Source organism: Meriones unguiculatus, chromosome 4 (assembly GCF_030254825.1).
Source record: "Meriones unguiculatus strain TT.TT164.6M chromosome 4, Bangor_MerUng_6.1, whole genome shotgun sequence".
Classification (NCBI taxonomy): domain Eukaryota; kingdom Metazoa; phylum Chordata; class Mammalia; order Rodentia; family Muridae; genus Meriones; species Meriones unguiculatus.
In genome coordinates, this window is record NC_083352.1 from 93,422,421 (window position 1) to 93,447,557 (window position 25,137).

At 48.9% G+C, this 25,137-nt stretch overlaps 1 protein-coding gene across 4 annotated transcripts in view; it reads right to left on the reverse strand.

Moving 5' to 3' along the window:
* Nos1 (nitric oxide synthase 1) overlaps positions 1–25,137 on the reverse strand; it is a 174,168-nt gene that overhangs the window by 88,489 nt on the left and 60,542 nt on the right. For 3 of the 4 annotated variants that reach the window (XM_060382531.1, XM_060382530.1, XM_021642746.2), the window contains one exon: positions 3,067–4,129. In XM_060382531.1, the coding sequence (XP_060238514.1) occupies positions 3,067–3,776 (710 nt within the window). In that variant the 5' untranslated portion in view covers positions 3,777–4,129. Of the gene's footprint in view, positions 1–3,066; positions 4,130–24,699; positions 24,841–25,137 lie in introns of those variants that run through there. The other variant, XM_060382532.1, reaches the window with a different exon arrangement.

Below are 25,137 nucleotides of genomic sequence, written 5' to 3' on the forward strand. Positions count from 1 at the left end.
CTGCTGCTTTTGTCCCTTTAACTCCTGACACCTACTGAGAGGCCTGTAGGTGATAAGCAGGGCTGTGTGACCCTGGCTAAGTGGCCTTACCTCTCTGAGCCTCAGTCTTCATTTAGAAAACTGGGCGGAAGCCATATGTCCTGCTTCTATGGCAATGTTTACATGACCTCTGAAGAGGTGCTGAGGGGTTGACCGAGCGCCTTGCAAAAGTGTATGGGGGGGCGGGGTTGGTTATCTGATCATAGGGCCAGGATGACCGGCTGTTCCAGATGGATGCTGGACGAGGGACCTTGGCCTCCTTAGAACCCTGCCCCAGGGCGGCAAGCTGAGCAGCCTTGATATCCTCTGACACTTCTTAAAGTGACAGCTCTCAAATGCAGAAGGTACCAAATCTGGGTTTCTGGCTGCCTCCCTTACTCACCACCTCCTGCGGCCACCTGTCTCCTGGGGTGATGGGCCAGGCTGTTTCTTAGAGTAACATACCACATATGTTCCCCATGAACTGCAGTGATAGAGCAGAAAGCCAAGTCCACTTGTAGGAGGAATGAAGGATGGCAGAGCTGAGACAGGCAGCGCCCTGAACTAGTAACTGGCTAGTTGGCCTTAGGAGTTACTGGTGAGTGTGTCTAGATGTGGGATCCAGGCACGGCACTCCACTGTCTCCCAGATGGCTCGGAGTAGTAACCATTCATCCAGCCTCCAAGGTGCCAGTTTTAACCCTCTCTCCCAAGCAACATCTGGTCAGGGAGGTCACTGGGAGTACAAAATAATCCCTACCACTGTGTGCATGAGGGTCCCCAATGGTCTCAGGGATTCCAGTGTGAGACTCATCCCAAGGACAATGAAACTCTTGGGTTTGATTTCTGCCCCCAAGAGGTGGCATGGGGGACCCTGTGGCTGTCACTCTCTGGGCTCACGGGGGTTCCTTAAAGAGGTGGTACCACTTGGGGACAGAAGGCTCTGCCATGCCAAGAACAAGCCCCACCTGAGGACAAAGGGTCTCAATAAGCATACAGCCTTCCATGTAGATGAAAAGCAGACAGAACTTTCTGGACCCCCACCTTATGCATACTGACGGCTTTGATCTTCCGTGTGTGAGACCACGCAACTGGGCAGGTCAAGCGAAGCCAGGCTGGCCTGTTGTCTCATTGAGAATTGCTCATTTCAGAAAACTGTGTCATAAATTGTGACACCGCTGTGGCGCTTGAGATGCCAAGCGCCACAACTATGTCCTTCTATATCTGATGTTCTTATATGCGCAGCGGTTCAGGCTCCAGGCGCACACCTTTGACCTGCTGGCTAAGGTCCCAGTGCACTGATACTGTCGATTGCTGGCTCTTTCCTTGTGAGACTACCACCACTCTTTATACTGTATTGCAATTAGGACCGCAATGTCCTCTGAAATGAAGGAAGTGTCTGAAAATGTCAAGCAGGGACAGGCTATACCAGCTGCATGCTAGCTTCCGGCTGGTAAGGTGGGCTTGGCTGAAGCATGAGTATGAGCCACCGAGCTCGGGGAACAGTTGTCATTAAGAAACATTACCCATTCCTTAGAACACGCTCCTCTGGGTGGCTTCCTGGGGCTCCGGGCCTTCCTGGGTGTGGCTTTCTCTCAAACCCCAGTTTATCTCTGACTTTGGCCAAGCCACTCAGCACATGCAAGCTGGGTCTGGGCAGCCAGAAGCGGGACTGTAATAGAAGGGAGATTGCACAGAGCCACCCTCAAGTCATAGAGCACGGGGCAGTGCCCTCTGTTACCCTGCCTGTGCCTCCTTGGAGAAATAAAGGCAGGTGGCAGTTTCTATAGAATAGAGTGTCTGCTTCTTTTACAGTCCCTCTTGCTCTATAACCGCACCCACACCCTGTGTTCTGGAAGGCAGCCACACTCACCACTGTACCACTAATGCCACACTAAGAACCTTAAAATCTGTGCGGCACCCTTGTGCTCTTTTGTGTCACCTGGGGGACAGGGCCAAATTAACTATGTGGTGGGGAGTACCCACACCTGCTGTGGGTCTTCTGGGGGTAAGCCCACATCAACTGGGGTTCAGGAGTGCAAGCGAGCCTGCGACAGAACCCCAGGGGTTCTTACACTCACAGCCCGAGGCCCAGCTGCAAATCAAGGCCAGATGTATGAAACATTGATATGTGCGATGCTCAGCTGCCACCGGCTAGGGGACTCCACCATACCGGCTAGGACAGAGCCTCACTTAAAACTCTCCGAGCTTCCCTATTAAGGACTAGGGTTAGCAGACTAGGACCAGCTTGTGTCATGGGCACAGCAGACATGACTCGGGGGTGTAGGCGCACAGCACAGCTGCAGCGAGCGTCACAGATGCTCTCAGGGTTTGGACTCTGACCGGCCTCATCCCAGTCTCGGCAGCATGAGGCAGGCTATAGGGTTTGCTGGTGGAAGAGGCAGAGAGGACTCCCTAATTGCTGGGCACACAGCTCTCTGCCAGGGCCAGGGCCAGCTTCTCTTTCCTCCCTCGGAGGGAGCTGGCATCACCCAGAGTTCTGTCCAATCCCTTCCACCAGGGCACAACACTGGAAGACCGTGGTTTAGGGCTGTTGCAACCAATTCTACGGTCCTTTCCCCCTCCTTGGAAGCCTCCCCTGTCTTCCACTGGACAGAGAGAACTCGGAATAGGGTTCAGAGTTCAGTCTTTCCTTGCTCTCAGGACCTTGGCATGAGCCACATGCCCAGTGAGCCATGTTCACACAACTCTCAGTCTCTGGTCAGAATCAACCTGGCCATCTCCATCTCCCCGAACTCAGGCTTGACACATCTCTCCCAGTCCCACCCTATGTGACTCTGGGAGCACACATGGGACAAATATGTGGAGACACAATTCCCTGGACCACGGTTAATGACCCTGAACTTCATGGCAAGAGCCGCATCTTCAAATGGAGGCCCACTCACCTCTCATGACTAGAATTTTCAGGGGTGAGATAAGGGGGGGGGGGCAAGTCATATGGGGAGGCAGGCTAGCTCTCGGGCTGCAGAGCAGGGCTTCACATGCACGCCGACATACAAACACACACTTGCACATCTGAGTAGCTCACCTGTCCACCTGGACTCCCGTGTCTTTCATCTCTGCTCTGGCTGGTCCCCCTCTGTTGACTGTCTTACCCCCGCTGTTGAGGGCGCTCAGCACGGGTTCTATCTCTTTGAGCAGTTCGTCACACTCCCCACTGTCCTGTTGGTTGGCCTTGGTACTTTTCATGGAAGGGTCAATGGCCAGACCGTTGGCCTGGGAGACTGAGCCGGCTTCCTGTCCATTGCCTTGGGCATGCTGTGGCCCATTACCAGGTCCTGGGATCCTGTCTGCTGCTAACGGCTGCTCTTTGCTGGCTGATGGCTGGTGGGACAGATCGACAGCTTTGGTGGGGGGGCCCAGGGGCTGGGTCACCCGGATGGTCTTGGGGGTCCCGTCCCCTGTGAAGGTGGTCTCCAGGTGTGTAGTGAAGCCCTCAGGGCCCCTCAGAATGAGGACCACGTGGGTCTCAGAGGCAATGCCCCTGAGTACCTCCAGGGCGCTGTCATAGCTGAGGTCCACCAGGGGCCGGCCATTGACGGCGAGAATGATGTCTCCGGCTTGGATAAGGCCACTCTGCTCCGCGGCACCTCCTCGAATCAGGTCTGAGATGATCACGGGTGGCTTGCTGACCCGTTCCTTCACCAGGAAGCCCAGACCCCCGACTTTGCGTTTGAAGAGACGAACAGAAATGACGTTCGGTTGGATCTGCTGAACCCCAAATGTCTGCTCTTCCATGGTGTCCGCGTCCTTCAGAAGACCTCCAAGCTGAGATGACTCGGGGACAAGAGCTGGCTGCAGAGTTCCTGTCGTCTCTGTCTTTGACGTCAACTTGGCGTCACCTGCTCATTGCCATTCGACCTTGGGTGGCATGATTTCATGTGTCCCCGCCCCTTCCTTGCTCTCTAAGGAAGCCAGGGCTGACCGGGCAGACGTCAGGAGCAGTGATGGGAAGTGTCCCTAAGGTCAGGAAGACTGGAGGCTTGCTGTGTCTGATGACTGTCTAAATGACACACAAGCATGGACACTAGTCTCTGGGCATCTTGGTCACCAGCTTGTCAGATGCACATGTGATGGAGGGGCTCCTGGAGCTGAGGGGAAGGAAGAAGAGAGCAGATGAGAAGAGAACGGAAGCGAGTAGAATGGGGGAGCCAATACCTCAGAGCTAGGATGGAAAACACCGAGTCACAGACACCGGGGTTGAAGCCAAGCCTGAAGCGTGGCTGGGCTTCCTCAAGAGGATACTCACCTTTTCAAGTTAGCAATGTCTTCCTGGTTTTATCCCTACAATCAAAGCCCTCAGGGACCAAAGGCCTCCCTGGGGACACCACAGCCAAGACATCCAGGCAACCCCAGAGACCCAAGGGTAAGAATCTTTCCCACCACCGGAACTGTTGCTCCAACTTGTTACATTGTCCTCTGTGGCCCAGATTTTGTAAACATTTCCCAGCCACATCTCGGAAGCTTCTCTGGCACCAACGTTTGGCCTCCCTATTCTGGAGCCTCACCACCAAGAAAAAAAAAAAAACCTTACTGAATAGGTATATAGACGCTGCCTTCCATCGTGGTACTATCGATGGAATTTTTACAGCCATTTTTCTCATCATTAGCTCATTTCAATTTCAAAAAAATAGATACTTGGCTACGTTACAAACACTTTCAACACCAAAGAGACAGGTCCACACAAATCTCAAATACATCTGTCCCCCACATAACAACACATGAAAAGCCCCAGCGAGGGAACTTGAGAAAGACGGGCTGTGACCCTCTAGACTTAACAATGGCACAAAACACGCTCAATCGATATTTACCGATGGAAGAGGAGAAGCCAAAGCGAGGACTAACATGGCAGTTCTGGCTACTTCTGTTCTCAGTAAGTTATTTTTCCTCCTTTGATGTTCACAGAAACGCAGCTCTAAGCCTGGAGCCCCAGCTTGAAAGAGGGCTTGATGCCTTGTTTGAGGTCACACCGAGTGGATAGCGGAGGGGCAGGCCAGCTTCCCTTTCAAGTCTGAACTTGGAAAGTTACCTGCTAATTACTCTAGGTGGATGTTTTCGAAGCTCTGCGTTTACTTTTCTAAAAGGCTGTCAATTTTCAAACCATCAGTAGTCTGGGTGTTGGAATTTGGGGGCCAAAAGGGGCGAAGAGTGGTGTGTGTGTGTGTGTGTGTGTGTGTGTGCACGCGCGCGCATGTGTGTGGTGGGGTGGGGTGGGGACGCGCCAATCTTTTCACCCATTTCTCTCCTCTCTTCCAAGCCATGGTTCCACCTGTATCCCTAGACTCCTTCTCATCATGCCTCATACAAGCAGGGACACCCGTCTTCCCCCACGACTAACAAACTGAAGGGCCTTGGTTCGCTTTTAGCAACTTCCCAGGGCCGAGTCAGCCGACGTGAGTGCCCACTGCCCCTGAGAACAGGAGTTGACCACAGAGGCCCCACCTGTCTTTCGAGGGAGGTGCCCCTCCCCCAGAGGCCCCCTTGAAGGAGGCTGGTTAGCGTTTTCGCAGCTTGCATTACATAACCCCACCAGCAGCTCTGTGTGGGCTGGGGAGTAACGAATCGCTGGCCCAGCCCAGGCTGCCTTCTCCATCTGGCGCGGCTCTGAGTGTGTGTTTCTCTCTGTGTACTCATGCATCGCCCTCACGCTGTGGCATTTCTCTGCTGTGTGTGGCCCGTGTGTCAGCAGACTGAGTATTTTTTAGCATTCTGCTGCCCAAGCTCTGGTTTGTAGGGAAAAGTACCCAGGATCACCAATGCCCTTCCTTGTCGAGGAGGATGGCATTGCTCTCTTGCTTCCTTAGCTTTCCATGAGCCCTCTGGGGGACCAAACCACAGCCATAGGTGGAAAGAGAAAGCATGTCACCACCCTCAACCATGCTCATCTTGGCCTCTGTCTCTCCTGTCTTATAGAAACAAGTGGGGATCTTGCCTGGTGCTAGGATCCATTTTTTCCTCTCGTCTACCCCTCCCTCCCTTTCTTCATGTGGTACTGGGAGTGGGACCCAGGGCTTCCTGTATACTGGACTATATCCCCAATCTCCTTAATTTTTATTTTGACAAAGGGTCTGATGAAGTTACCCAGGGCTAAACCTGAACTCACTCTGTAGTTCAGGCCTTGAACTTGCAATCCTACTGCCTCAGCTGGGATTACAGGCCTACCTGCTCCTCCCAGCATCCATCACAGTCTTAACCCCACAGTGTTCTGGTTTTCCTTTTCTCTCTAAAGGAACCAGTCTATCTCTCATCATGATTCGTTTCTATCCTGATCAGGGTCAGTTTCAACTCTCCTTTGCAGCAAGACATAGGGAGCTTCCTAGGGATACTTATTTGTCCTGCTTTGCCAACATCCAATTCCCCCCAGTTTCTGAGAAACTGGCTAAAGTGCTCCCTGGCTCTGTCTGTGTTTCTGAGTGGGCTCCTTATTTACCCCGAGCCTCATTTCCCTTATCTGTGAAACGGTTTCCCAATTAGCAATCACTCTACTGATTAACCTGGAGAATTCAACAGCACAGAAAACACAGGCCCAGCAACGCCAGGAAGAGGACCAACACTCAGGAAAACTGGTCTCTGGTTGTTATTACGTAACTTGATGATTTCAGCCCCCTAGGTTTAATCAGTGTGGTTCGATGTGCATGTGTGTGCGCGCTCGTGCACGTGTTTGCGTGTGTTTTCCTCTATCAGTCTGTAAGAGGACTCTTCCCTGCAAATCACACTGAAGATGCTCACGTGGTTGATGTGGGAGCCTCATCTATAGGGAGATAGAAACTAGGCTGAACGGCCAGCCACATTGCCTACACCTTCTGGAGCTGGGATTCTAAACAAATCTCTCTCTCTTTCTCTCTCTCACCCGACACAGTACATACCATGGAAACCACACTTGGAACTGGGCCTCCACTGAGTACTTCATGCATTCTGGGTGTATTTATTTTCTTTACCTTGCTGTGAGGAAATAAGAGATGACTGCCAGGGAGAAGGAAGCAGCCAAAACAGGGCGTGTCTGACACCACCTCCTCGTTGTGTGACCTTGGGTGGGCAGCTTTCCTCCCTGAGCCTCATTTCTACAATGGGAGGAAAGGAGACAGTGGGAGTTCTTGGCTAGGAAGGGTGCCAAGCCCTCCGCATTGGAGTCTCTCTCATTTGATCCTTGCAGCCACAGTAGGAATAAAGAGTCACTCTCATGCTTTGAGGACCGACAGAGTTGCAGATGTGAATGCTCCTTGTTAGTTTTCTGTTGTTTGTTTTAGAAGGTTAAACTTAGGAAGTACTTGTTCGGCTAAGTTATCAACAGGCTCTTATGAGGAAGAGAGGAAAGGAGACTCCAGGGAAGTTTAATAGTCATTGTTAGCCCCAGTCGGAACGACAATCTCAGACATGACACCCCATCTCTACCCAAAGCATTCCCTCCACTTCAGCCTCACATTTCAGCTCTATGCAATCATGGTCCCACATGGGGGCTCTCCTCACACATGTATGATGACTGTAAACGGCTTTGGGGTATCATGTGTCTTGGTTTGTTATGATTTTCCAATTCTAGCACTTTCCATTCTGGACTGGTATGAAGAAGAGCCATTGAGTGTCCCTAGTATAGCGCGTTCATTGAAAAATGGGGAGCAGAGGTCTGGAGAGTCAGGGGGAGGGGCACATTCAGTGTTGTGAACTCAGACTTAAAAGCAGGTATCTGAAGTTCCCAGAAAGAAGGTGGGGAGATGAGAAAAGAGAGAGAGAGAGAGAGAGAGAGAGAGAGAGAGAGAGAGAGAGAGAGAATCTTCCTGTGTTACAAGTTTACAGGCTGAAGGACTCAACCTTGAGAACATAAAGAGAATGTTGCAGATCAGAGTCAAATCATCTCTTTGGTGCCTTTGAAAGTTGCCTATCACCCACCCCTGTGTCAGGGGGAAAAAAAAGTGCTTGTGACTATCAAAACTTGTATTCTTATTTGGCCACTAGCACCACCGATCCAAAAGCTAAAGACGTCACCTGACGTTACATAACCCTCCGGTGAAGTCTCCCCCGCTTTGCTGGGACTGCCCACCTGTGCCCCCACTAATGAGCCTGGTAAACACTCTCAGGCTCTTCTGCTGTGTGGTGAATAAAATCTCAGGTAGCAGCTTTCACAGCAGAACATGGAATCTGGGGGACATGAGTCTCTGTCCCCAAGCTGTGGTCACTTATATTTGGCTCCAAAATAAACTCTCTCTTACTTCCTTTGGGTGAGGATTGTGTTTCTGCACTGACCAGTCGCGTGAGATGGTGGGGTGGCCAGGTGGCCCTGGAATGGCAGCTGCTCATGGTATGTTTGGCTTTCCTCACTGTGGCTACGGGATTCTAAAAGAGTCCAACTGCACTTTGGCCTTCAAGGACTTGTATGAGGAGAAGATCGCAAAACATGTCAAAAACATTTTTTTTTCTGGATTAGGTTTTTACCAGGCTGGTGTTGACCTCATGACCCCCTCGATGATGGCTTTCCAAGGGCTAGGACTACCACGTTAATAAATTTAAACCCTCTCTCTCTTACCCTTTCCTAAGTTTTTCCAGTGTGATTACCACAAAGCTGACCACTTTACCAGAGCTCTTACTGCACTGTTCCCAGATGATGTGGGTCTAACCTGTGACTATTGGGCCAGTGAGATGGCTTAGCAGGTAAAAGCACTTGTCACCAAGCCTGATGACTGGAGTTCAGTCCCCACATCTTATAAAGCGGAAGGAGACAGACTCCAGGAGTAAGTTGTCCTCTGACCCCCACATGTGGCTGTGGCAAGCATGCCCACCCAAAGAATAAATAAATGTCAGTTAGGTCCCTGGAGTCTGTCCTCTCTCTTGTCCCTTTAAAATCGACTGGAGACTTAGCTGGGAACAGGCGTGGGAGAGAAAAACCCATCATTTCACAGGAGAGGTTAGAAGAGGATGTGTCCTGGACTAACAGTGTCTAGTGCCTGGAACCCTGCCCTCTAGGTATCCGATGAATATCTACGCTTAAGAAGTGTATTTCAGAGAACAAGATGGGTATCTCCAGATCAGAAAGGAGCCACTGCACGTGCTGTCAGGTGAGAAACATGCATGCATGGTAAATTTGTACATGTAAATAACTGTATTCTGGGAGGGGCGGATACCCACGGCTGGAGCTTCCCAGGCCCAGCAGGTCAGAGGCTGGTGGTCCCACATACTGGAATGCTGTATTGCTTAGGTCCCAACCACGGCTGTATTATGTTTTCCATGAACAGCATTAAGGAAAACAAAGCCCAGCCTGTGACCCTGCAGCTGCTCACACTCTGTGCAGCCACAAGGTCACTCTCAGGGTCACGGCCTTGCGGCTGTCTCCCTCCAACCTTTCTTAAAAAACAGATCTCAAGTTCCCAAGTCTTAAAAAAGCACAAGACATAGCCACACACACACACCCGTACAAACAAAAGATGCAAAGCTGTGCCCCCTTTAAACAATACCCCAAGCAGCCAACCTCCATGGTCTCTTGAGTCACTAATTTGCAGCCTTTTAGGATCCAAGTTGAAGCAATCTCTCCCACGCCAGCAAGCCAGAGCCCCAAGCCTGCCGCACCCCCGCAAGTCAGCGGGGTGTGCTGGCATCTTGTGCTTTGGGGATTCCAGGGATGAGTCTCTGGGTCCTATAGTGAATCCCCAGGCAATGGTGGAACCCCGTACTTTGCGGCTGTAGCCTGCTGAGGATGACTTTGATTTCCCAGACTGAATCCACATCTGGACAGGAAGAGTTTCAGCTTCGAGTCAGGTTGGAGGACGACTGTGGAAGCCTGAACCCTGTGTCCAGGGGACATCTAGGGGATGGGTCCTCTCTAACACTGTTGCTGGGTATAGACTCCTTTAATATTTGACAACATCGGCCTTCAATTTAAAACACACATGCCTTCTTTGGTGTGGCTACTGAGAATTAGGACTTCCTCCTTCAGATAAAGCATATAGGACATCAATAGACGCACACAGGTAGACATGCGCACATGAATAGACACATGGGCATGAATACACGTGTGCACACATGCACATACATCCATCTGTGCATACATTCATACACGTCAGTCAAGGAAAACACTAGATACGTTGCTCTGTCATTCTGGGCAGGTGTGACGCCAGGGTGGGGACAGTCTGTAAGGATCCTTCATGCTGCTAAACCGACCTAGTATCACATAGCTCTCTAAAGTTCTGCCTGCCTACCCACAGGTCGGCACAGCTCTCTGACACCATGAGAGTCTGTCCTTTGTGCAGTGAGTGGGCTTAACGCAGAAACCCAAAACTGGCCAAAGTGCTGAGAATAAGTGTCAGTGGAATGCTCGGCCACAAATGGGACATCTAGGCCACTCCCCACCCCCGCCAAAGCTCAGGGAACATCACAGGAGAGGGTGTGGAAGGATTTTAAGAGCTGGAGGGTGGGGAGGACTGGAATAAAACCTGTCTCCTGCATATGACAGGCTACTGCCCCCATGAACTCATAGTGGCTGCCTGTACAAGATCAAGCCCGTCAACGGTCCAGCACGTACTGACAATTAATGGCTTCCGGGTGAGGAAGAGTCAGTTTTCTTTAAGGGTGTGGTTCCTGGTAGGTTGACCCTCCTCCAGAGCGTGGCCCAACATTCAGGAGTATGTGGGTAGCCCATGTTGGAGTCTATGGGTGAGAGAGGGAGAGGGAGAAGGAGAGGAAGAGAGAGAGAACATGAAGTTGGGTGTGGGCAGGGAGATGGGGTGGATCTGGGAGGATTAGGACAAATCTGATCAAAACATGATGTATAAAGTTCTCAAAGAATAAGAATATTTTTAAAAAGTTAATGAGGAATGACATTCAAGATAGAGTACTCTGCCAGGCAGTGGTGCGCACATCTTTAATCCCGGCACTCGGGAGACAGAGGCAGGTGGATCTGTGAGTTTGCCAGCCTGGTCTGTAGAGTGAATTCCAGAATAGCCAAGGCTACGCAGAGAAACTACATTTACTTATATATCTGAATTGATTGTCCATCTTTCCATGTGAGCTTTGACATATAGCAAATATTTCTAGAGAAGTACCCAGGCCCTGGACACCAGTGGTTACTTCTCAGAAAAGGGGGGGATTTGAGTGTAAATGGGAACCTTGCTTTTTGGATATTCTTTTTATACTTGATTATTGATTAACTGTTTTGATTATTTTTAATTATTATTTTGATTATTACTTTTTAAAATATCACTTTTCTCAACAAGGACAAGGCCGTCTCTACTTGGCTCTGTGACGATGGGAAATTTACTTGGCACCCCTGAGTCTGTGTCCCATCTGTAAGGTAGAGGTGACGGCAGTATTGGTACCTGTGTGGACAGATAGCACAGAATGGGTTGAGAGTTGTTAGAGTCTGAGTTTTTTCTAATACGCTACAGACTAGGGATGTACCCAAGAAAAGGACCCTTGCCCTTAAGGTGTAGCCGACTCTGACTGTTGAGTGTTCATCTCTCTACTGAGAGTCTTTGGTATGTTGTTCTGTTTGTACTGTGGATACATGGATTGATCCCGATTCCCAGAAGAGTGAGTGCCTGTCCTCAGAACCACGGCTATTCCTTGGAATGTATAAAGAGCAGAACTGGCAATGCTCTGAGCCTGAGAGACACAGGCAGAGACGCTCAAGCCCCAGGACTTGGTGGTGAGCCAGCAACGGAGGAAGGGGCGAGTCTGTCACTGTCGGCCCCCATGCTGGAAGAGATGAGGGGAACCATGGATCCTTCATCTTGGCTTGGCCTCATAAAACTCAATTACTAGAGCTAGCTCAGACACCTGTGTGCTACCACATCCGTCACAGTGACAGAAAGTTCCAGAGTTCAGAGCGGAGCCTTTTCTGCCTCCTTCTGCTCATCTCTCACCCTGGCTGGGCCTGCCCCGTCCCTGGGTAGAGGTCAAAGCCATGAATCTGGATCCAGAAAGACAAGAACTTGGGATTGAGCTCCACTTTCTGCACTTTCTGCTAGCCTCAGATTCCTCACCTGTAAACTGGGAATGTTGAAGGGTGACAATTAAGTGGGTGTGTGCTCCTGAGGCTCACGTGTGCCACTCCTAACTGTCACCTTGAGAGCCACTTTAAGTTAGTTGCCAAGATACACAAAACTCAATGCCTCAGAACTATTTGCAACAGTCAGGGAATACAGGCAGTGAAGATGATCATTGGCAGATGAGCGGGTTAAAGAAAAAGTAGAGTATGTATGTGTGATGGAGTTTGTTTATTCATAAGAATAAAAGTACACATTTTGTTTCAGTGATAAACTGGTGATCATTATGTTAAATGAAATAAGCCAGATTCAGAAAGGCAAATAAAGGCTAATGTGCACCATGAGTCCAGGCCATCCTGGGCAACCCAGTGAGGCTCTATCTCAAAACACCACCCTCCAAAATCAAAGGTGGGGAGTTTTTTCTCACGTGAAGTCTAGAATAGAAATTTTTTAGGATATTAAAGTAGAAAAGGGATGATGCTGGGGAGGAAGAGGTTAGCAGGAGAGAGAGGGAAATTGTGGGGTGGCTGTAAGCAAAACACACTAAGTACACACAGGCAAGCGTCACGACGAAACCTACAATTCTATACGACTAAAAACACCATCTGACAATGATGGTGAACCCTGGAGGCACTGTTATGTTAGCTGTGCTAAGATTCTGGGTTTGTAAGGACTGCTGTATCTGCTGCTGGCTGGAAGATGGGAGGAAACCCCAGGCTGGCCACAGGAGCCCAGGCCGGAGCAATCCCAGATACTGCGTGCTCAGCACTGGATGGTGACAGTTGGGGAGCAAGAAAGAGGGCAGGATGCAGAGAGGAGGAGGAAGGTGTGTCCTGGAGATGCGACTGATTGGACAGAGGGCTGGGGGAGAGGGCAGTGTCCTCAGAGGTCTCTTGCCTTCAGTTTCCTGTAGGTGGGGTAGAGATTCATCTCCTAGAGGAACGCAGGCTTGTGTGATTGGAAGAAAATCGTAACAATGAACAAAAGGCATTTTGTGAAATGGTGCCTCCCGAGTCCTGATGCATGATTTAACTGTGGCCTGCAGGATTGCAGGATTCAACATTTTGTGATCCTTGACTACCACCATTCTGAGAACCCAAGGGGATGACAGGAAATATATTTGATTTGGCTTATTCTCTGGCATTGTCCCTGCCCAGCAGATTGATGCTATGTCAGTCATCTAACAATCTGACTCTCAATTTTCTTGTGAAATTGAAAAGGTAGTCAGAAGTGGTTCCTGAGGATTCTGTAAAAACTGGAGCAGATGGATACCGTAGAGAACACTTTGTAAACTATCATGTCAACTGTAATGACACTGTTGGGCCCTTCACTTTAAGGGGACATTGAGAACAGCATGCCCCAAATTACAGTTGAGTGTTAACTAGAGACTCAGACAACACCCCCATCTCCTGCCTACCCCACTTGGATGCAGCCTGGGAAAGAGAAGCTGGCTCAAGATGCGGGAAAATGCGTTCCCGGAAGGAAGCAGGGTAAAAACCTGTATTTTAAGGGACTGGTGGTAGAACTGAGCCCATTAACTTCAAAGATCCCTGTAAACATGTCACTATATCCAGAGGGCCCTGAATTAGTTACAGAAGAATTTCAGCAAAGGGAGAATCTACTAAATAGAAAATACAACAACAGATGTGGCAATACACCCCTCATAAGACACCTATGTCCATACTAACAATAAATGTAACTAGGTCAAATCTGAGTAAAAGCTTACGGCTCTCAAACTGGATAAAATGCATCAGCAGTTGCCCTGTAACAACATGGGTGTGGGGACAAGTACTCAGGACAGGATAAACTAGTCCCAAGGGTAGGTATGGGCTCAATACACATCTGCTGCCCACGTGGCTCTCAGACAGAACAAGTCTACTTTTAATTGAAGAATTTAATGATACAGTTCACTCTCTTCTTAGAAGGCATCAGCCTGGAAGCATACAATACTTACTGCTGAATACAATTTCCAGAAATACTTTCTACTAAATACAATTATGTTTAAAACACATAACATTAGTAGTATTATGGGTGAATTGTGCCAATTCCAAATGTTTTGACCTTAATATTCTGAACATTTTTACATAGAGCCTCTTAATTTTAATTAATTAATTAAGATGGGGGCCACATGTATCCCAAATTGGCCTTGAATTCACTGTATAGCTGAGGATGACCTTGAACTTCTGATCCTCTTGCCTCTGTCTTCCAAGTGCTAGGATTATAGATATAAGTCACCGGGCCTGGTTTATATCAAAGCTAAGACGTCTTGTTAGGCAAAAACCTCTGCCAACTGAGCTCTAGCTCTAGCTCTAGCAGGAACTTTATTGAGTAATCTAACTGAACTTTAAAAAAAATCCTAAAAGATAAGATTATTTATCTCCTCTTTATAGACAGAAATAGGACTCAAAGACATTAACAGAGGCAGCTGAAGTAGCTGGGGTCAGCAGTCGGGACACAAAACTGAGTTTGTCTAAACTTTCAGTCTTTGCCTTTTAATCACATTTCAGTTAGCACTGTATGCTTGTGTCTGAAGCAGCCTGACTGCAGAGGTGACCTGCAGCCCCAGGAACTGGAAGTTGAGGGGATTCTTTGTGCCTTTCACTTCAGCTGCTCTGTGGAGTCTGTGATGACCTGAGGGCTCAGGGAACTCAGGACACTGGAGTCAGGTGCCTGTGAGTTCACACAAGGAAAGAGTCTTCAGTGTTGTAGTTTCCCAAATGCCCCAGGAAGCAACAAGGACCAAGGGCAGAAGTATGTGGCTGGAGCTGACAGCTGAGTTTGCCCTCACAGCTGGGGACAGACTTCAGAGTGTCTCTCAGACTCTTGGAGCGGGGCTCAAACTTAGGACCCTCAGACCCACCTGGATTCTCACTCATTTCCCCACCTCCCCAGGAATCTGAGAATGTGGGTTGCAGATTTCTGGGCTTTTCCTACCTGGTTGCTTCTAGACTATTCTAAATGAGCCCAAATGGTTACAAACTGCTTCCCTTCCCTTCCTAGTGAATCAGCCTCAAATGCAACCTGCATCTTAGGATGGAGAACAGAAGAACCCATAGGTGCTGGCCAGGCAGGTGGGTTACTTCAGAAAGTAATTGCTTCAAGATCAGTTTCATGAGCATGATAAAAGGCTATCTGTCAGGGTTGCAAGGGTAGTATTTTTAAACTATGACGATAAAATTAAAGTAAGGATCATAGTCTCGGAAAACCCTGCTACAATCTTCTCAGCAACTGTTTTTATTGAGTAACCACCTTGTTCCCAAAACAGAACCACACAATCCAACCAATCAAATAAGCTGTGAAGTTGGATGCTCCTTGCACACGGAGGACATGTTTCTTGGGCTTATTGCATTCTAAGCAAATCGCATGGGCTTGGCACCTCTTCAGGTACTCCGTAACCCAGGAATGGAGCCGTCAAGAATAAAGCTGAGGACAGACGAGCCCAGGCTGCCCAGTGCGTGGCAGTTCCAGTAGGAATTTGCCACAAAGGAGGGATGAGGCCAAAAATCTCCTCACTTCCTTCTAGCAGCTGCATGGAGGTGTTGAAGTCACCTGACAAAGGGGGAGGAGTCAATTCAACTTCACAGGCTTGGAAAACCAATTACAGATTTTTTTTTTTTTTTAAAGAGAATGTTGAAAAAGAGAGGGGTTTAGGTGAAGTCTGTGAAATCCCAAGGGATGGATATCATGTGGTGTCCTGCTCCCCAGAGCCCAGTCCACAGGCCCACATCACCAATACCAATTCCCTCAGGAGTCTCAGGTTCACATGCACAGGACCTACAGGGTCATTTGAGACACGTGAGTCCAGTTTCCCCCCAAATGCCTGATTCACCTTCAGGCAGTCAATCCCTCAAAGCCTCCATCCAATAGGAGACTTCTAGGTAGCAAGTGTGATAATATTAGGCCAAACCATGCAAAACTGTCACTTTTCCACAATTCTGTGACCTACAAAGATGACAGTTTCAAATGAAACTCCAATTTCAGCTCAATCGACAACCCGCTCTGAACAAAAGCATTTCTGATCTAGGATATGACGGTTTTCAAAAAAGGCTCTGGCCAGAGTCTATATATAACAGCCCACAGGTACGCAGGTGAGCGGTGGGTGCTTCACAACATTGAGTCCACTTCCGTTTGAAAAACAGAGGTTTTATGTAAGATAGAAACATGAGGCTTACCTCCATGGAGGATGTGCTCATATCAAGCCTAGATTTCTTCAGACACCCCGTTCTTCATCTTAACGGGTGGCTTGCCAAGAGGGAAGGTGGAGTGATTTGTAACTCTCTGGGCTGATTGAGGATAGTCAAGAAGCACCTAGGTAGGAAGAGCCTGGAAATCTACAGCTCAGCTCAAGTCTGAGATGAACGCAGCTGTCAGACACAGCTGGGGTGGGTGGTGGTATTGGCTTAGATGGCGCTTGAGCTCCTGGCCACCCTTGGCCACCACCAGCCTCCTTCACACCTGTTTCCTGCCAGCGCTTTGGAGGGAAGGCCCCATTTAAGCCTCCTTATAAAGTCAGTCTTAGAAGGAAATAGTGAAGAAACCTTTTGGAGTTCCTTAATGAGGGGCCAAAAAAACTGGGTCTTAGGGTCTCTTGGAAGATTGATGTGTCTCACAGGGTCTCCCGAATGTGAACAATCTCTGTTCAGCTCGTGCCTCTGGCTGAGGCTCCCTAACTTCCCAGACCCCGCCAGAAATCCACCGCTGTCTGCAGGAATCCCACCCTAGAGTCTCACCAGGCCAGCTCCCTACCACCCAGACCCTTGCTAGGCACAAGGCCTTTACCACCTGAACCATCTGCTCAGCCTCTATCCATCTCATGGCTTCTGGCATGATACTGGCCAGACACTGTGCATCTGGCAGACTGTGTGCTCCTTTCTCAGGAGTCCCCAACCTACTTACTCCAACCCCACCTTCCCGGGCTCCCCTAAAACACTGTGCCTGCTCCTTCAGCTGGGTGGGTCCTGCTTCCTTCTCATAATTCCCATTTACATCATCCTCTTTGTCAGAGCCATTAACTGTCAGTCAAGAATGGGTTCATAGATAATCTTGGACCCTCACCCCCAGCCACAGCTGTTTTCTGTGCCCTGCTCAGACATTAGCAGCAAACCCTCCCTCAACCCTCCCCTATGTCTTGGGATAAGAGCCTCAGAGGGAATTCTGATGGTATGGCCATACTCTGTGCTGAACCAAAGTGGTCCCATCTTTGTCTTTGCCTGTTGGCTTTGCTGGTGTGCCCCAAGTAGCTAATTGATGATGGCAACAGCATGAGATGTGAGGTGAGGTGGTTTAACTTGGCCTCCACAAGAGAAAAGGGAGGCTTGGGCAAAGCTTTTGAGCTACTTGCCCAAGGTTACAGGGTTGAACTTGAACCTGGCCTGAACTAGCTCCTGAGTCCTCATCTTCATTATCACTCATTTGGAGGTGCCTAGTGGTTCATGGTTGAAATCACAGGGCTAGTGGCTCCAGAAGTGACATGCCTGAGCCTAGATGAAACTTATTGTCACCAGGGAGGTCACGGTTGTTGTACGAACAACCCCACAGAGCCAGAAGGACAAACAGAGCTTGTGAGCATGGCCAGGATGTCACACTGGCCCAGGAAAGGAGAACTTAGAAACCAACACTAGAGTGAAGTGCAGGAGGCCCAGGATGTGATCTGCTCCTGGTAGAGCCATGTGCTAGCGGCTCAGTGTCCATTAGATGATGAACCTGGAGAAAAAGAGCACTAGGTGGGGACTTACAGAGCCATGAATGACACTGTCACCAGTCTTCAGAAAGCAGAGACCCACAGCCTTAATTAAAATGCCCAGGGACAGATGCAAAGAGAGGCTGTCTGGAAAAAATGATAACTCTTTACTAAACCTAAGATGGGGAAGAGGGTGAGTCTCCCAGGAAAAGGAAGAGGAAGGGAAGGAAGAAAGAGTGGGTGTTCAGGGGTGTGTGTATGCCTGTGTATGTGGGGTGATGTTGGAAAATAGGAAAACTAAATTTTTTTTATTATTTATTTACTTACTTTTAGGTAAGGTCTCATATAGCTCAGGCTATTAATAGTATTCTTCTAAAAGATCAGGAAATTGAATGAGAAGAAAAGTTTCACTGAAACTACACCTCTCAACTGTTTAGGAAATCATCCACACATAGACAGACATGCACACAAACAAACACACACACATCCCTTTGCTGCAAAGTTGAGACAAGGTCTTGCTGTTGAAGGCTGACCTTGAACTCCTCCCACTTCAGCCTCCTAAGTGAGCACCAAATACATAAGCACAGAAACCCTGAATGACCAGCAACACCCTCAAAGTTTCCGTTAGATTCCATAACTGTTTACATTTGTATTTTGGCTCATCTGTCCCCATCAAAGCATCTTTTAAGCTACCTCCAGGCTATTTGTGGATCCAGTCATCTGTCATTTACCATCTTGTCCGTCTGTTCATCTACCTGTTTGTCTTTACTTATTTGTCTGAAACCCAGGCCTTGCATATGTGTTGGTATAATGTTCTATGCTTGTCAAATGCTCTACCATTGAGACAGACCCTGATTCTTACAGTGAACCATCTTAAAATAAGTTGAAGATATCATGATGTTTCAGCCCTGACTAGTAACAATGACAATGATATAATTATAATATTATATAAATAAGTTAATTTTAACAATTATTAATATAATGTATTATTTATTATTTTTTTTTGAGACAGGTTCTCATTCAGTAGTCTAAGCTGGCCTCAAACTTGGGACAATCCTTCTGCTTAAGTCTCCTGAATGCTAGGATTTCAGGGATGAGCCGTCACACCACATTTTCAGCCCTGAATTCTTAAATGCTACATCTGTGTTCTTAAAAATGTCACTCAATATCCAGTGTGGTCATTTTGTGTGCGTGTGTGTATGTGTGTGTGTGTGTGTGTGTGAGTGCATGTGTGCGTGTGTTTAATTTTAATGCCAGTCTGCACAGGAAGCCAAAGTCTCATCACTTGAGAGAGAAGCTGACATCTTGCCTCCCAGCCACAGTGAGCCGTAAGTTCCAGACTGAGTGCAGGATGCATGCCTTTGACAGTAGCTTTGGTTTACACTGGAAACTTAGCCTGATTCACCCATGTCTTTTGCAAAACAGAGCTCGTGTGTTGTTCTAACTGGTGTTATCATAACCCTTCTCTATGTTCCACTCCTGGAGAGGCCTCCTGTCTCTGGAATGCAGGCGTTAGCTCTAGGGAGAGTCAGAATCAACATCATGCTTTGGGAGGCCAGCCTTGCGGGTTACAGGGATTGAACTCTGGCCATGCATTAGACTTGGCGTCAAATCGCTCTATCTGCTGGGGCATCTCGATGGCCCTGTCTGCTTTTTCTCTCAAGCAGTAGGGATTGATTGATTTAGTACTCACGCTGCATTTATCCACATATCAGAGTTCCGAATGTCTGGTAAAAAAGATAATAAAAGCACCCAGGTAATAAAAAATAATAATAAAAGAAAGAAAAAAATAACACCCAGCCAGGAGACCTGTCTGGACTGGTGAACTTCTGTCGTGCTTTGTAAGAAAACAAAGGGGTCTCTGTGACTGTGTCATAGAACAGGAAAGTGAGAGGCAAAGGCTTGGTCTCGTCAGCAGGTCTGTTCCCGGCTCTGTCGGCTACCTGAACACTGGCTCGTGATTGTAATTGGATTTCATTTCACTTGTTGAGTATTTCAGGGCTGAGCTACGGCTCCAACCATCAGGGAGACAAATGAGCCCAGAAGACGTCAGTTGCCGCTGAAGTCTATCTATAAGTTACTTTTTCTCCCCACTTGAATCTCCCAGGATGGAAGGCAGCCTGATGAGATCTGATGGTATTTTTTATGGCTAAACAGGACTGATTATACACACCGAAGGCCTTATGTCTAGAGGCTGGCAAGCAGATGCCTCGTAGACCCTTAGACAGCTTAGCTCGATGGTTCTCAGCCTTCCTAACGCTGTGGCCCTTTAATACAGTTCCTCATCCTGTGGTGACCCAAAACCATAAAATTATTTCTGTTGCCACTTCATAACTGTAATTTTGCTACTGTTATGAATCATAATATAAATATCTGACATTCAGGACATCTGACATGTGACCTCAAAGGGGTCATGACCCATAGGTTGAGAATCACTGTCAAAAACAAAAACAAAAAACAAAGAAAGAAAGAAAAAAGAAAAAAAAGAGAGAGAGACCATCTTATCCTTTCCCAGTGCCATCCTCTGTCTTAGGAAATCTGGCTGCAGTTAGGAGTTCAAGGCTTAAAGCAATCTACCTGATTCTTGTCTATAACAAGAAATCAAAGCCTTGAGCTGAGAAACGATGCCTGCTGCAGTCTGAGACTGAACAAGCTTTTGATTTCACACACGATCCCTTCTTCGTGTCTCATTGAAAACAGGTTCTAGAAAGGCTCATCTCTTTTTTTTTTTTTTCAATTTGGCTTCAAGGTTTTAATAAAAAAGAAGCCATTTCTGAGAGTTATTTAGTGCTGAGACGTTGGGCCAATGTCTCTAACGGAAGCCGAGATGACTTCAGGGCATCTCTGAAAGCCTGGAGAATTTATTCCAGGGACTGTAGCGGCACACTTCTGATGAAAGTGTGATGTTCAAACTCGGGACCACCCCTTCCTGGAAAATCCCAACCGGGACAAGGTGGAGACAAGTTCAGTGATGCACAGAACACAGGAAACATGTGAGACAGACGCTCCTCCCCACTGCACACAGAAACCATGACCCTTGCAAAGGGTTCCTGTCTTCCATTTGAACAGATAACTCTCCCTTTGGGCATAGCTAAGGGACTGTGACAGAGCAGCATACTTCTCAGGTGAAGAAGAGAATATTGGTGCCATCGGGTCTCTGAGGGCCACTAGCCCAGGGTTTGCAGCCCAAATACCTCTGAGGTCAGGCAAGTGGCATGGACTCCCGAGATGACCTAATCAATAAACCAAATCAAACATAACAAAAGCCTGTAACAAAAGCCTTCTCCCGTCCAAATTCTAACCAACAAACACAACTGGATGGCAGCCTAGCACAGGATCTCAGCTGTCATATGGATGGACCCACCGGATTCCAAAGTCTTCATTTCACAGATAGAAAACAGAGGCTGAGCTTGAGGGAAAGGCCCAGACTAATCAACTGACTAATCAAAGAGGTCTCTTGCTTTCAGATTCCTTCTTTCTGCTTTGATTATCTGGTTTTACCTCTTTTCACAATGCTGAGCCTCTGTTGACCCACCAACAACTCCTGACGTCTCACACAGAACTTATGATTGCAAGAATGGATGACACGCCAAGGGTTGGGGAATGCAGCTCATTCACCCCAAGTCCCTGAATCCCTGGATGCATCCAAGAATGATGCTCCTATTGATTTGCTGCGGCCCCTTTGCCTTATGATTTGACTGTGGTCAGCTCATAGTGGAAAGATACCCTGCCAGCAAAGAGATTAGTACAAACTGGGGTACCAACTCTGATGGCCCTGCCTCTGAGAATTCCCCCCTGATGCCCTCAGCCATAGCACCCTGACGGCAATGGCAAGGTGCTCCCATCACTCCTGAAGGAATGTCATTCCTGACATTCTTGTTTGCTGGTTGGCCTGTTGTCTGGCCTGATTCCAGCCAACCTCAATGTGGGGCTCAACCACTTTTGTCAGGCACCTGCCCTTGGACATGCAGCATCAACATACATGATGTCACACCTGACACAGGTTGATGTGCCTTGTGGAACCACCCATGGCATCTGCCCTAATTCTTGGCTTTTCTTACTGTATAAGTTATGGCAAGGCGTGTGTCCAAAGAGCCCTGCTAATGACACTCACACTGGAAACTTAGCGGCACTTTCTGTTGATGCGTTATTTGCACTGAACAGCTCCAAGCGGGCTCTGCTTCCCAGCACAGCAATCTACTCAGTTCCTCCTTCCCAGGGTCAGGAGCTCAATTTCCACAGACACATTCACGACTTGTTAAGGCTGGGCCAGGGCTGAACACAGAGCAGGTGCTTTGGTGAGAACAGTGGCACTCAAATGAGGGTATATTTGCTTGATTCTAAAGTTATTCCTGATTGGTCACTCCAAAAGGAACTTTCTCTCTAAAATTAACCAGTGAGCAAAGGCTCATGTTAGATGGGAACTCAGGGCTGAACTCAGGCTGAGGTGGGAGGAATCCACAGCAGCTGACTGACTTACAGGGACAATTGGAAAAGAGAAAAAAAAATCCTACCCTCTCCCATGCCTGCCTCTGGGCTTCTCTGTGGTGGGGACAATGTGAAATATCACCCACAAGTTCTAAGCAAAATGTCAAGATGTGAGGATCCCCACCCCCCCACACTTTGTCAGAGACGGGCTGCGTGACTTTTGACAAGTCACATTGCTCTCCAAGCCTTAGTTTCTCTCCTGTACAATGAGGTCAGGAACTGAGGGCCTTAGAATCTTCCAGAAAAGCTCTATTCAAGTGCAGACACTTCAGGTCTCCTGCAGGGGAGGAGGTCTCTGCAGACAGAGGGGCTCGGCATCTCTGATTCCAGCTTATGCCTCTGACGTTGCAGGTCTGCTGGGCAGGCGTGTGACACTCACTAGATGAGAGGATGTCTAGAGGCGGTCAGACATCAGATGGAGACAAAGGGGCACGTCTACACCTTCTGTAGCCTTTGTATTATTAACCACGAAGTCCCACGCCACTTTGGGGGCGGGGAAGTGTACCCCTTCATGGAAACGGCCTGTGTGAAAATTGCTCTTGAAATGCCAGATTGAGCCTCCGAGTATTCGAGCCTCTCCCGTGGGCACACTTCTTCTTGCCTGAGGTTCTTAACTGCATCCTGAAGCACACCCATCCCTGCCCAGATCTGCGGGGAACCTGAGTGACAGGCAGCAAGCTGAGAGCTGTCAAAAGACACCCTGACACACACACACACACACACACACACACACACACACACACACACACACACACACCAAGAACATGGCACAAATTTCTTCATGCTTTCAAAACCTAGGCAGGTTGTCCCTGTGAGGGCTGGACGTATTTGGAACGCTTTCCCCTAGCACCTTGGACAGTTCCTTGCATCTTGGTGAAGAGACTCCCCGCCCCCCACCCCGTGGACTTTGGTACACAACCCCTCCCAGTCTCTCAGCTTTCCCCAAGGGTTGTTCCACAAAGACGGAGCCTTTGGGGGCTGGCAATGGCCGTTTGGGGAAAATGATCAAGAGGCAGGAAGAGATTCTAGATCTCATGTTTGCTCCTTAGCAACCTGGGTTTTCTTCTCTCTTTTATTAAAAAAATCAACAACTTGAACACATGACCGGCGTCTCCAGAACCCCTGTTACAGACATCAAGACATCTCCAAAACAGCTTCCCAAAGGAGGGATTGCTCTCCTTTGACAGATAATGGGACTGAAGCACAGAGATGTTAAGTGACCAACTGGAAGGCCGCACAGCTGCAGAGCAAACTTAGCTTCAGACAAAATCTACAACAGGTCTCCACTACACTGCTTGCTCCTTCCTTGGATGTTCTGGGATTTGGGGGAGGGGTGACCAGACTTTACCAAGTCTGTTTGAGGGTAGTTTGGTTGTGAAGACACATGTAGAAGCAGAGCCATGTGTAAAAAAATGAGGCAAGGGTCAGGCAGGCTATGCATGCAGCCTCCCCCCCCCCCCCAGATTAGGAAGCCGCAAACCTGGGTGGAGGTCTCCTTGGTTGGCTCTGGGAAGCTAGCTTGGTTGGCCCTACCTCAGTTTCCACGTCTGCAAAGTGAGGTTGAGATAGCTGTCCTAGCTATTGGGGAAGTCAATATATTCCAGACACATCCTGCATGCGGTAGAAGCTTGCAGCATACGCAAAGCCGGGTGTCCCTCAGTTTCCTCTAGAACCTGGGCTGGGGCAGTGGCATTGACCATCATGGGGACAAAGTGCTTCCTTTGGGGGACCTGTGAAGGATTCTCAAACCTGTCTGCTGAGACTCCCAAGGATAAAGAACCGGCCTGACCCCTACTCTATTCTGACATGCACTCCAAGTTTAAAAAAACAAATCCCCAAACAACCCCCACTAAAAACAAAAGCAAAACTCCAACCAAGAAAATAAATTCTTCAGGAAGCTGTGCTAATGCCTCCCCCCCCCCCCCGAAAACCTGCTATTTGCTCTGATCTCAGTCTGAGTGGGGCTGTGCAAAGGGTTGCATTGCCCCATACCTCCCTCTGGAGGAATGGCCTGAGGGGTCAGCTCCTTTCCGTCTTCCCCATTATTAGGGCAGATACTTCCCGGGCGGTCCAGGTTCACCTGCGCATCATTCCTGCCGGCTCACCTTTGAGGACTCGTCCTCTGAGGGGGTTCTCTAGAGCTCTTTTCGCAGTGGGCGAAGCGAGGTTCCTGGGAGTCAGACAACGTTTTTCAAGAGTCTCATGTACCACGAAACGTGATGCATCTCCCCAGGGGCTGCCTGGGCAGACTGGGAGATGGAGCTGGGTGCAGCCTTGATCACCCTCCTGAGGACCCTCGGTTTGGTTTATGGAAAACCTCAAGACTCAGAGGCCCCAGGACCTGTCTGTCTCGGGATGCGTCAGACCCGACCACCAGCAATATTTCCCGCGTGCCGAGCACCTGCCCTCAGCTTCACACAGACGTCTACGATATTTTAAAGGTTTGCCAACAGATCCCCAGGAAACGGCGACTTCTCTGTTTCACACACGAGAAAAACAGGCTGAGAGATGGGAAGAGACTTACCGTAGCTCTGTAGCTCTAGGATTAGAACCCCAAGGGAATCCCTCTCAGGTCCCTGCCCAGGCTATCCGCCTGTGCGAGCCACACTCGCTCCAGAAAGCCAGGTTCACAGCACGCAGACAGCAGACAGGCAACCTTGCCCTGAGGGTGAGGACGAGCCTCTCACTTCCTGTTCCCTAGGACTCGGCCCAAGAGTCCTGCAAGGACCCAAATGTCTATGAGCAGCGACCAGAGAAGCCGGGTCTCCTGGGAACCCTGTCTAGCTCCTGGACCACTTGGACGCAAAGCTGTGTGTGGCAAAGATTCTGAGCCCTGGCAGAGTGCCTCTCTTCTGCTCTGGGAACCACCAGGCGCTCCTAACAGTCTCCTTGGCGGGAGAGGTGCAACTTTCCAGGTTGGGGAAAATCGCTGCCTCACCGAATCCCGCCAGCCGCGGGAGTG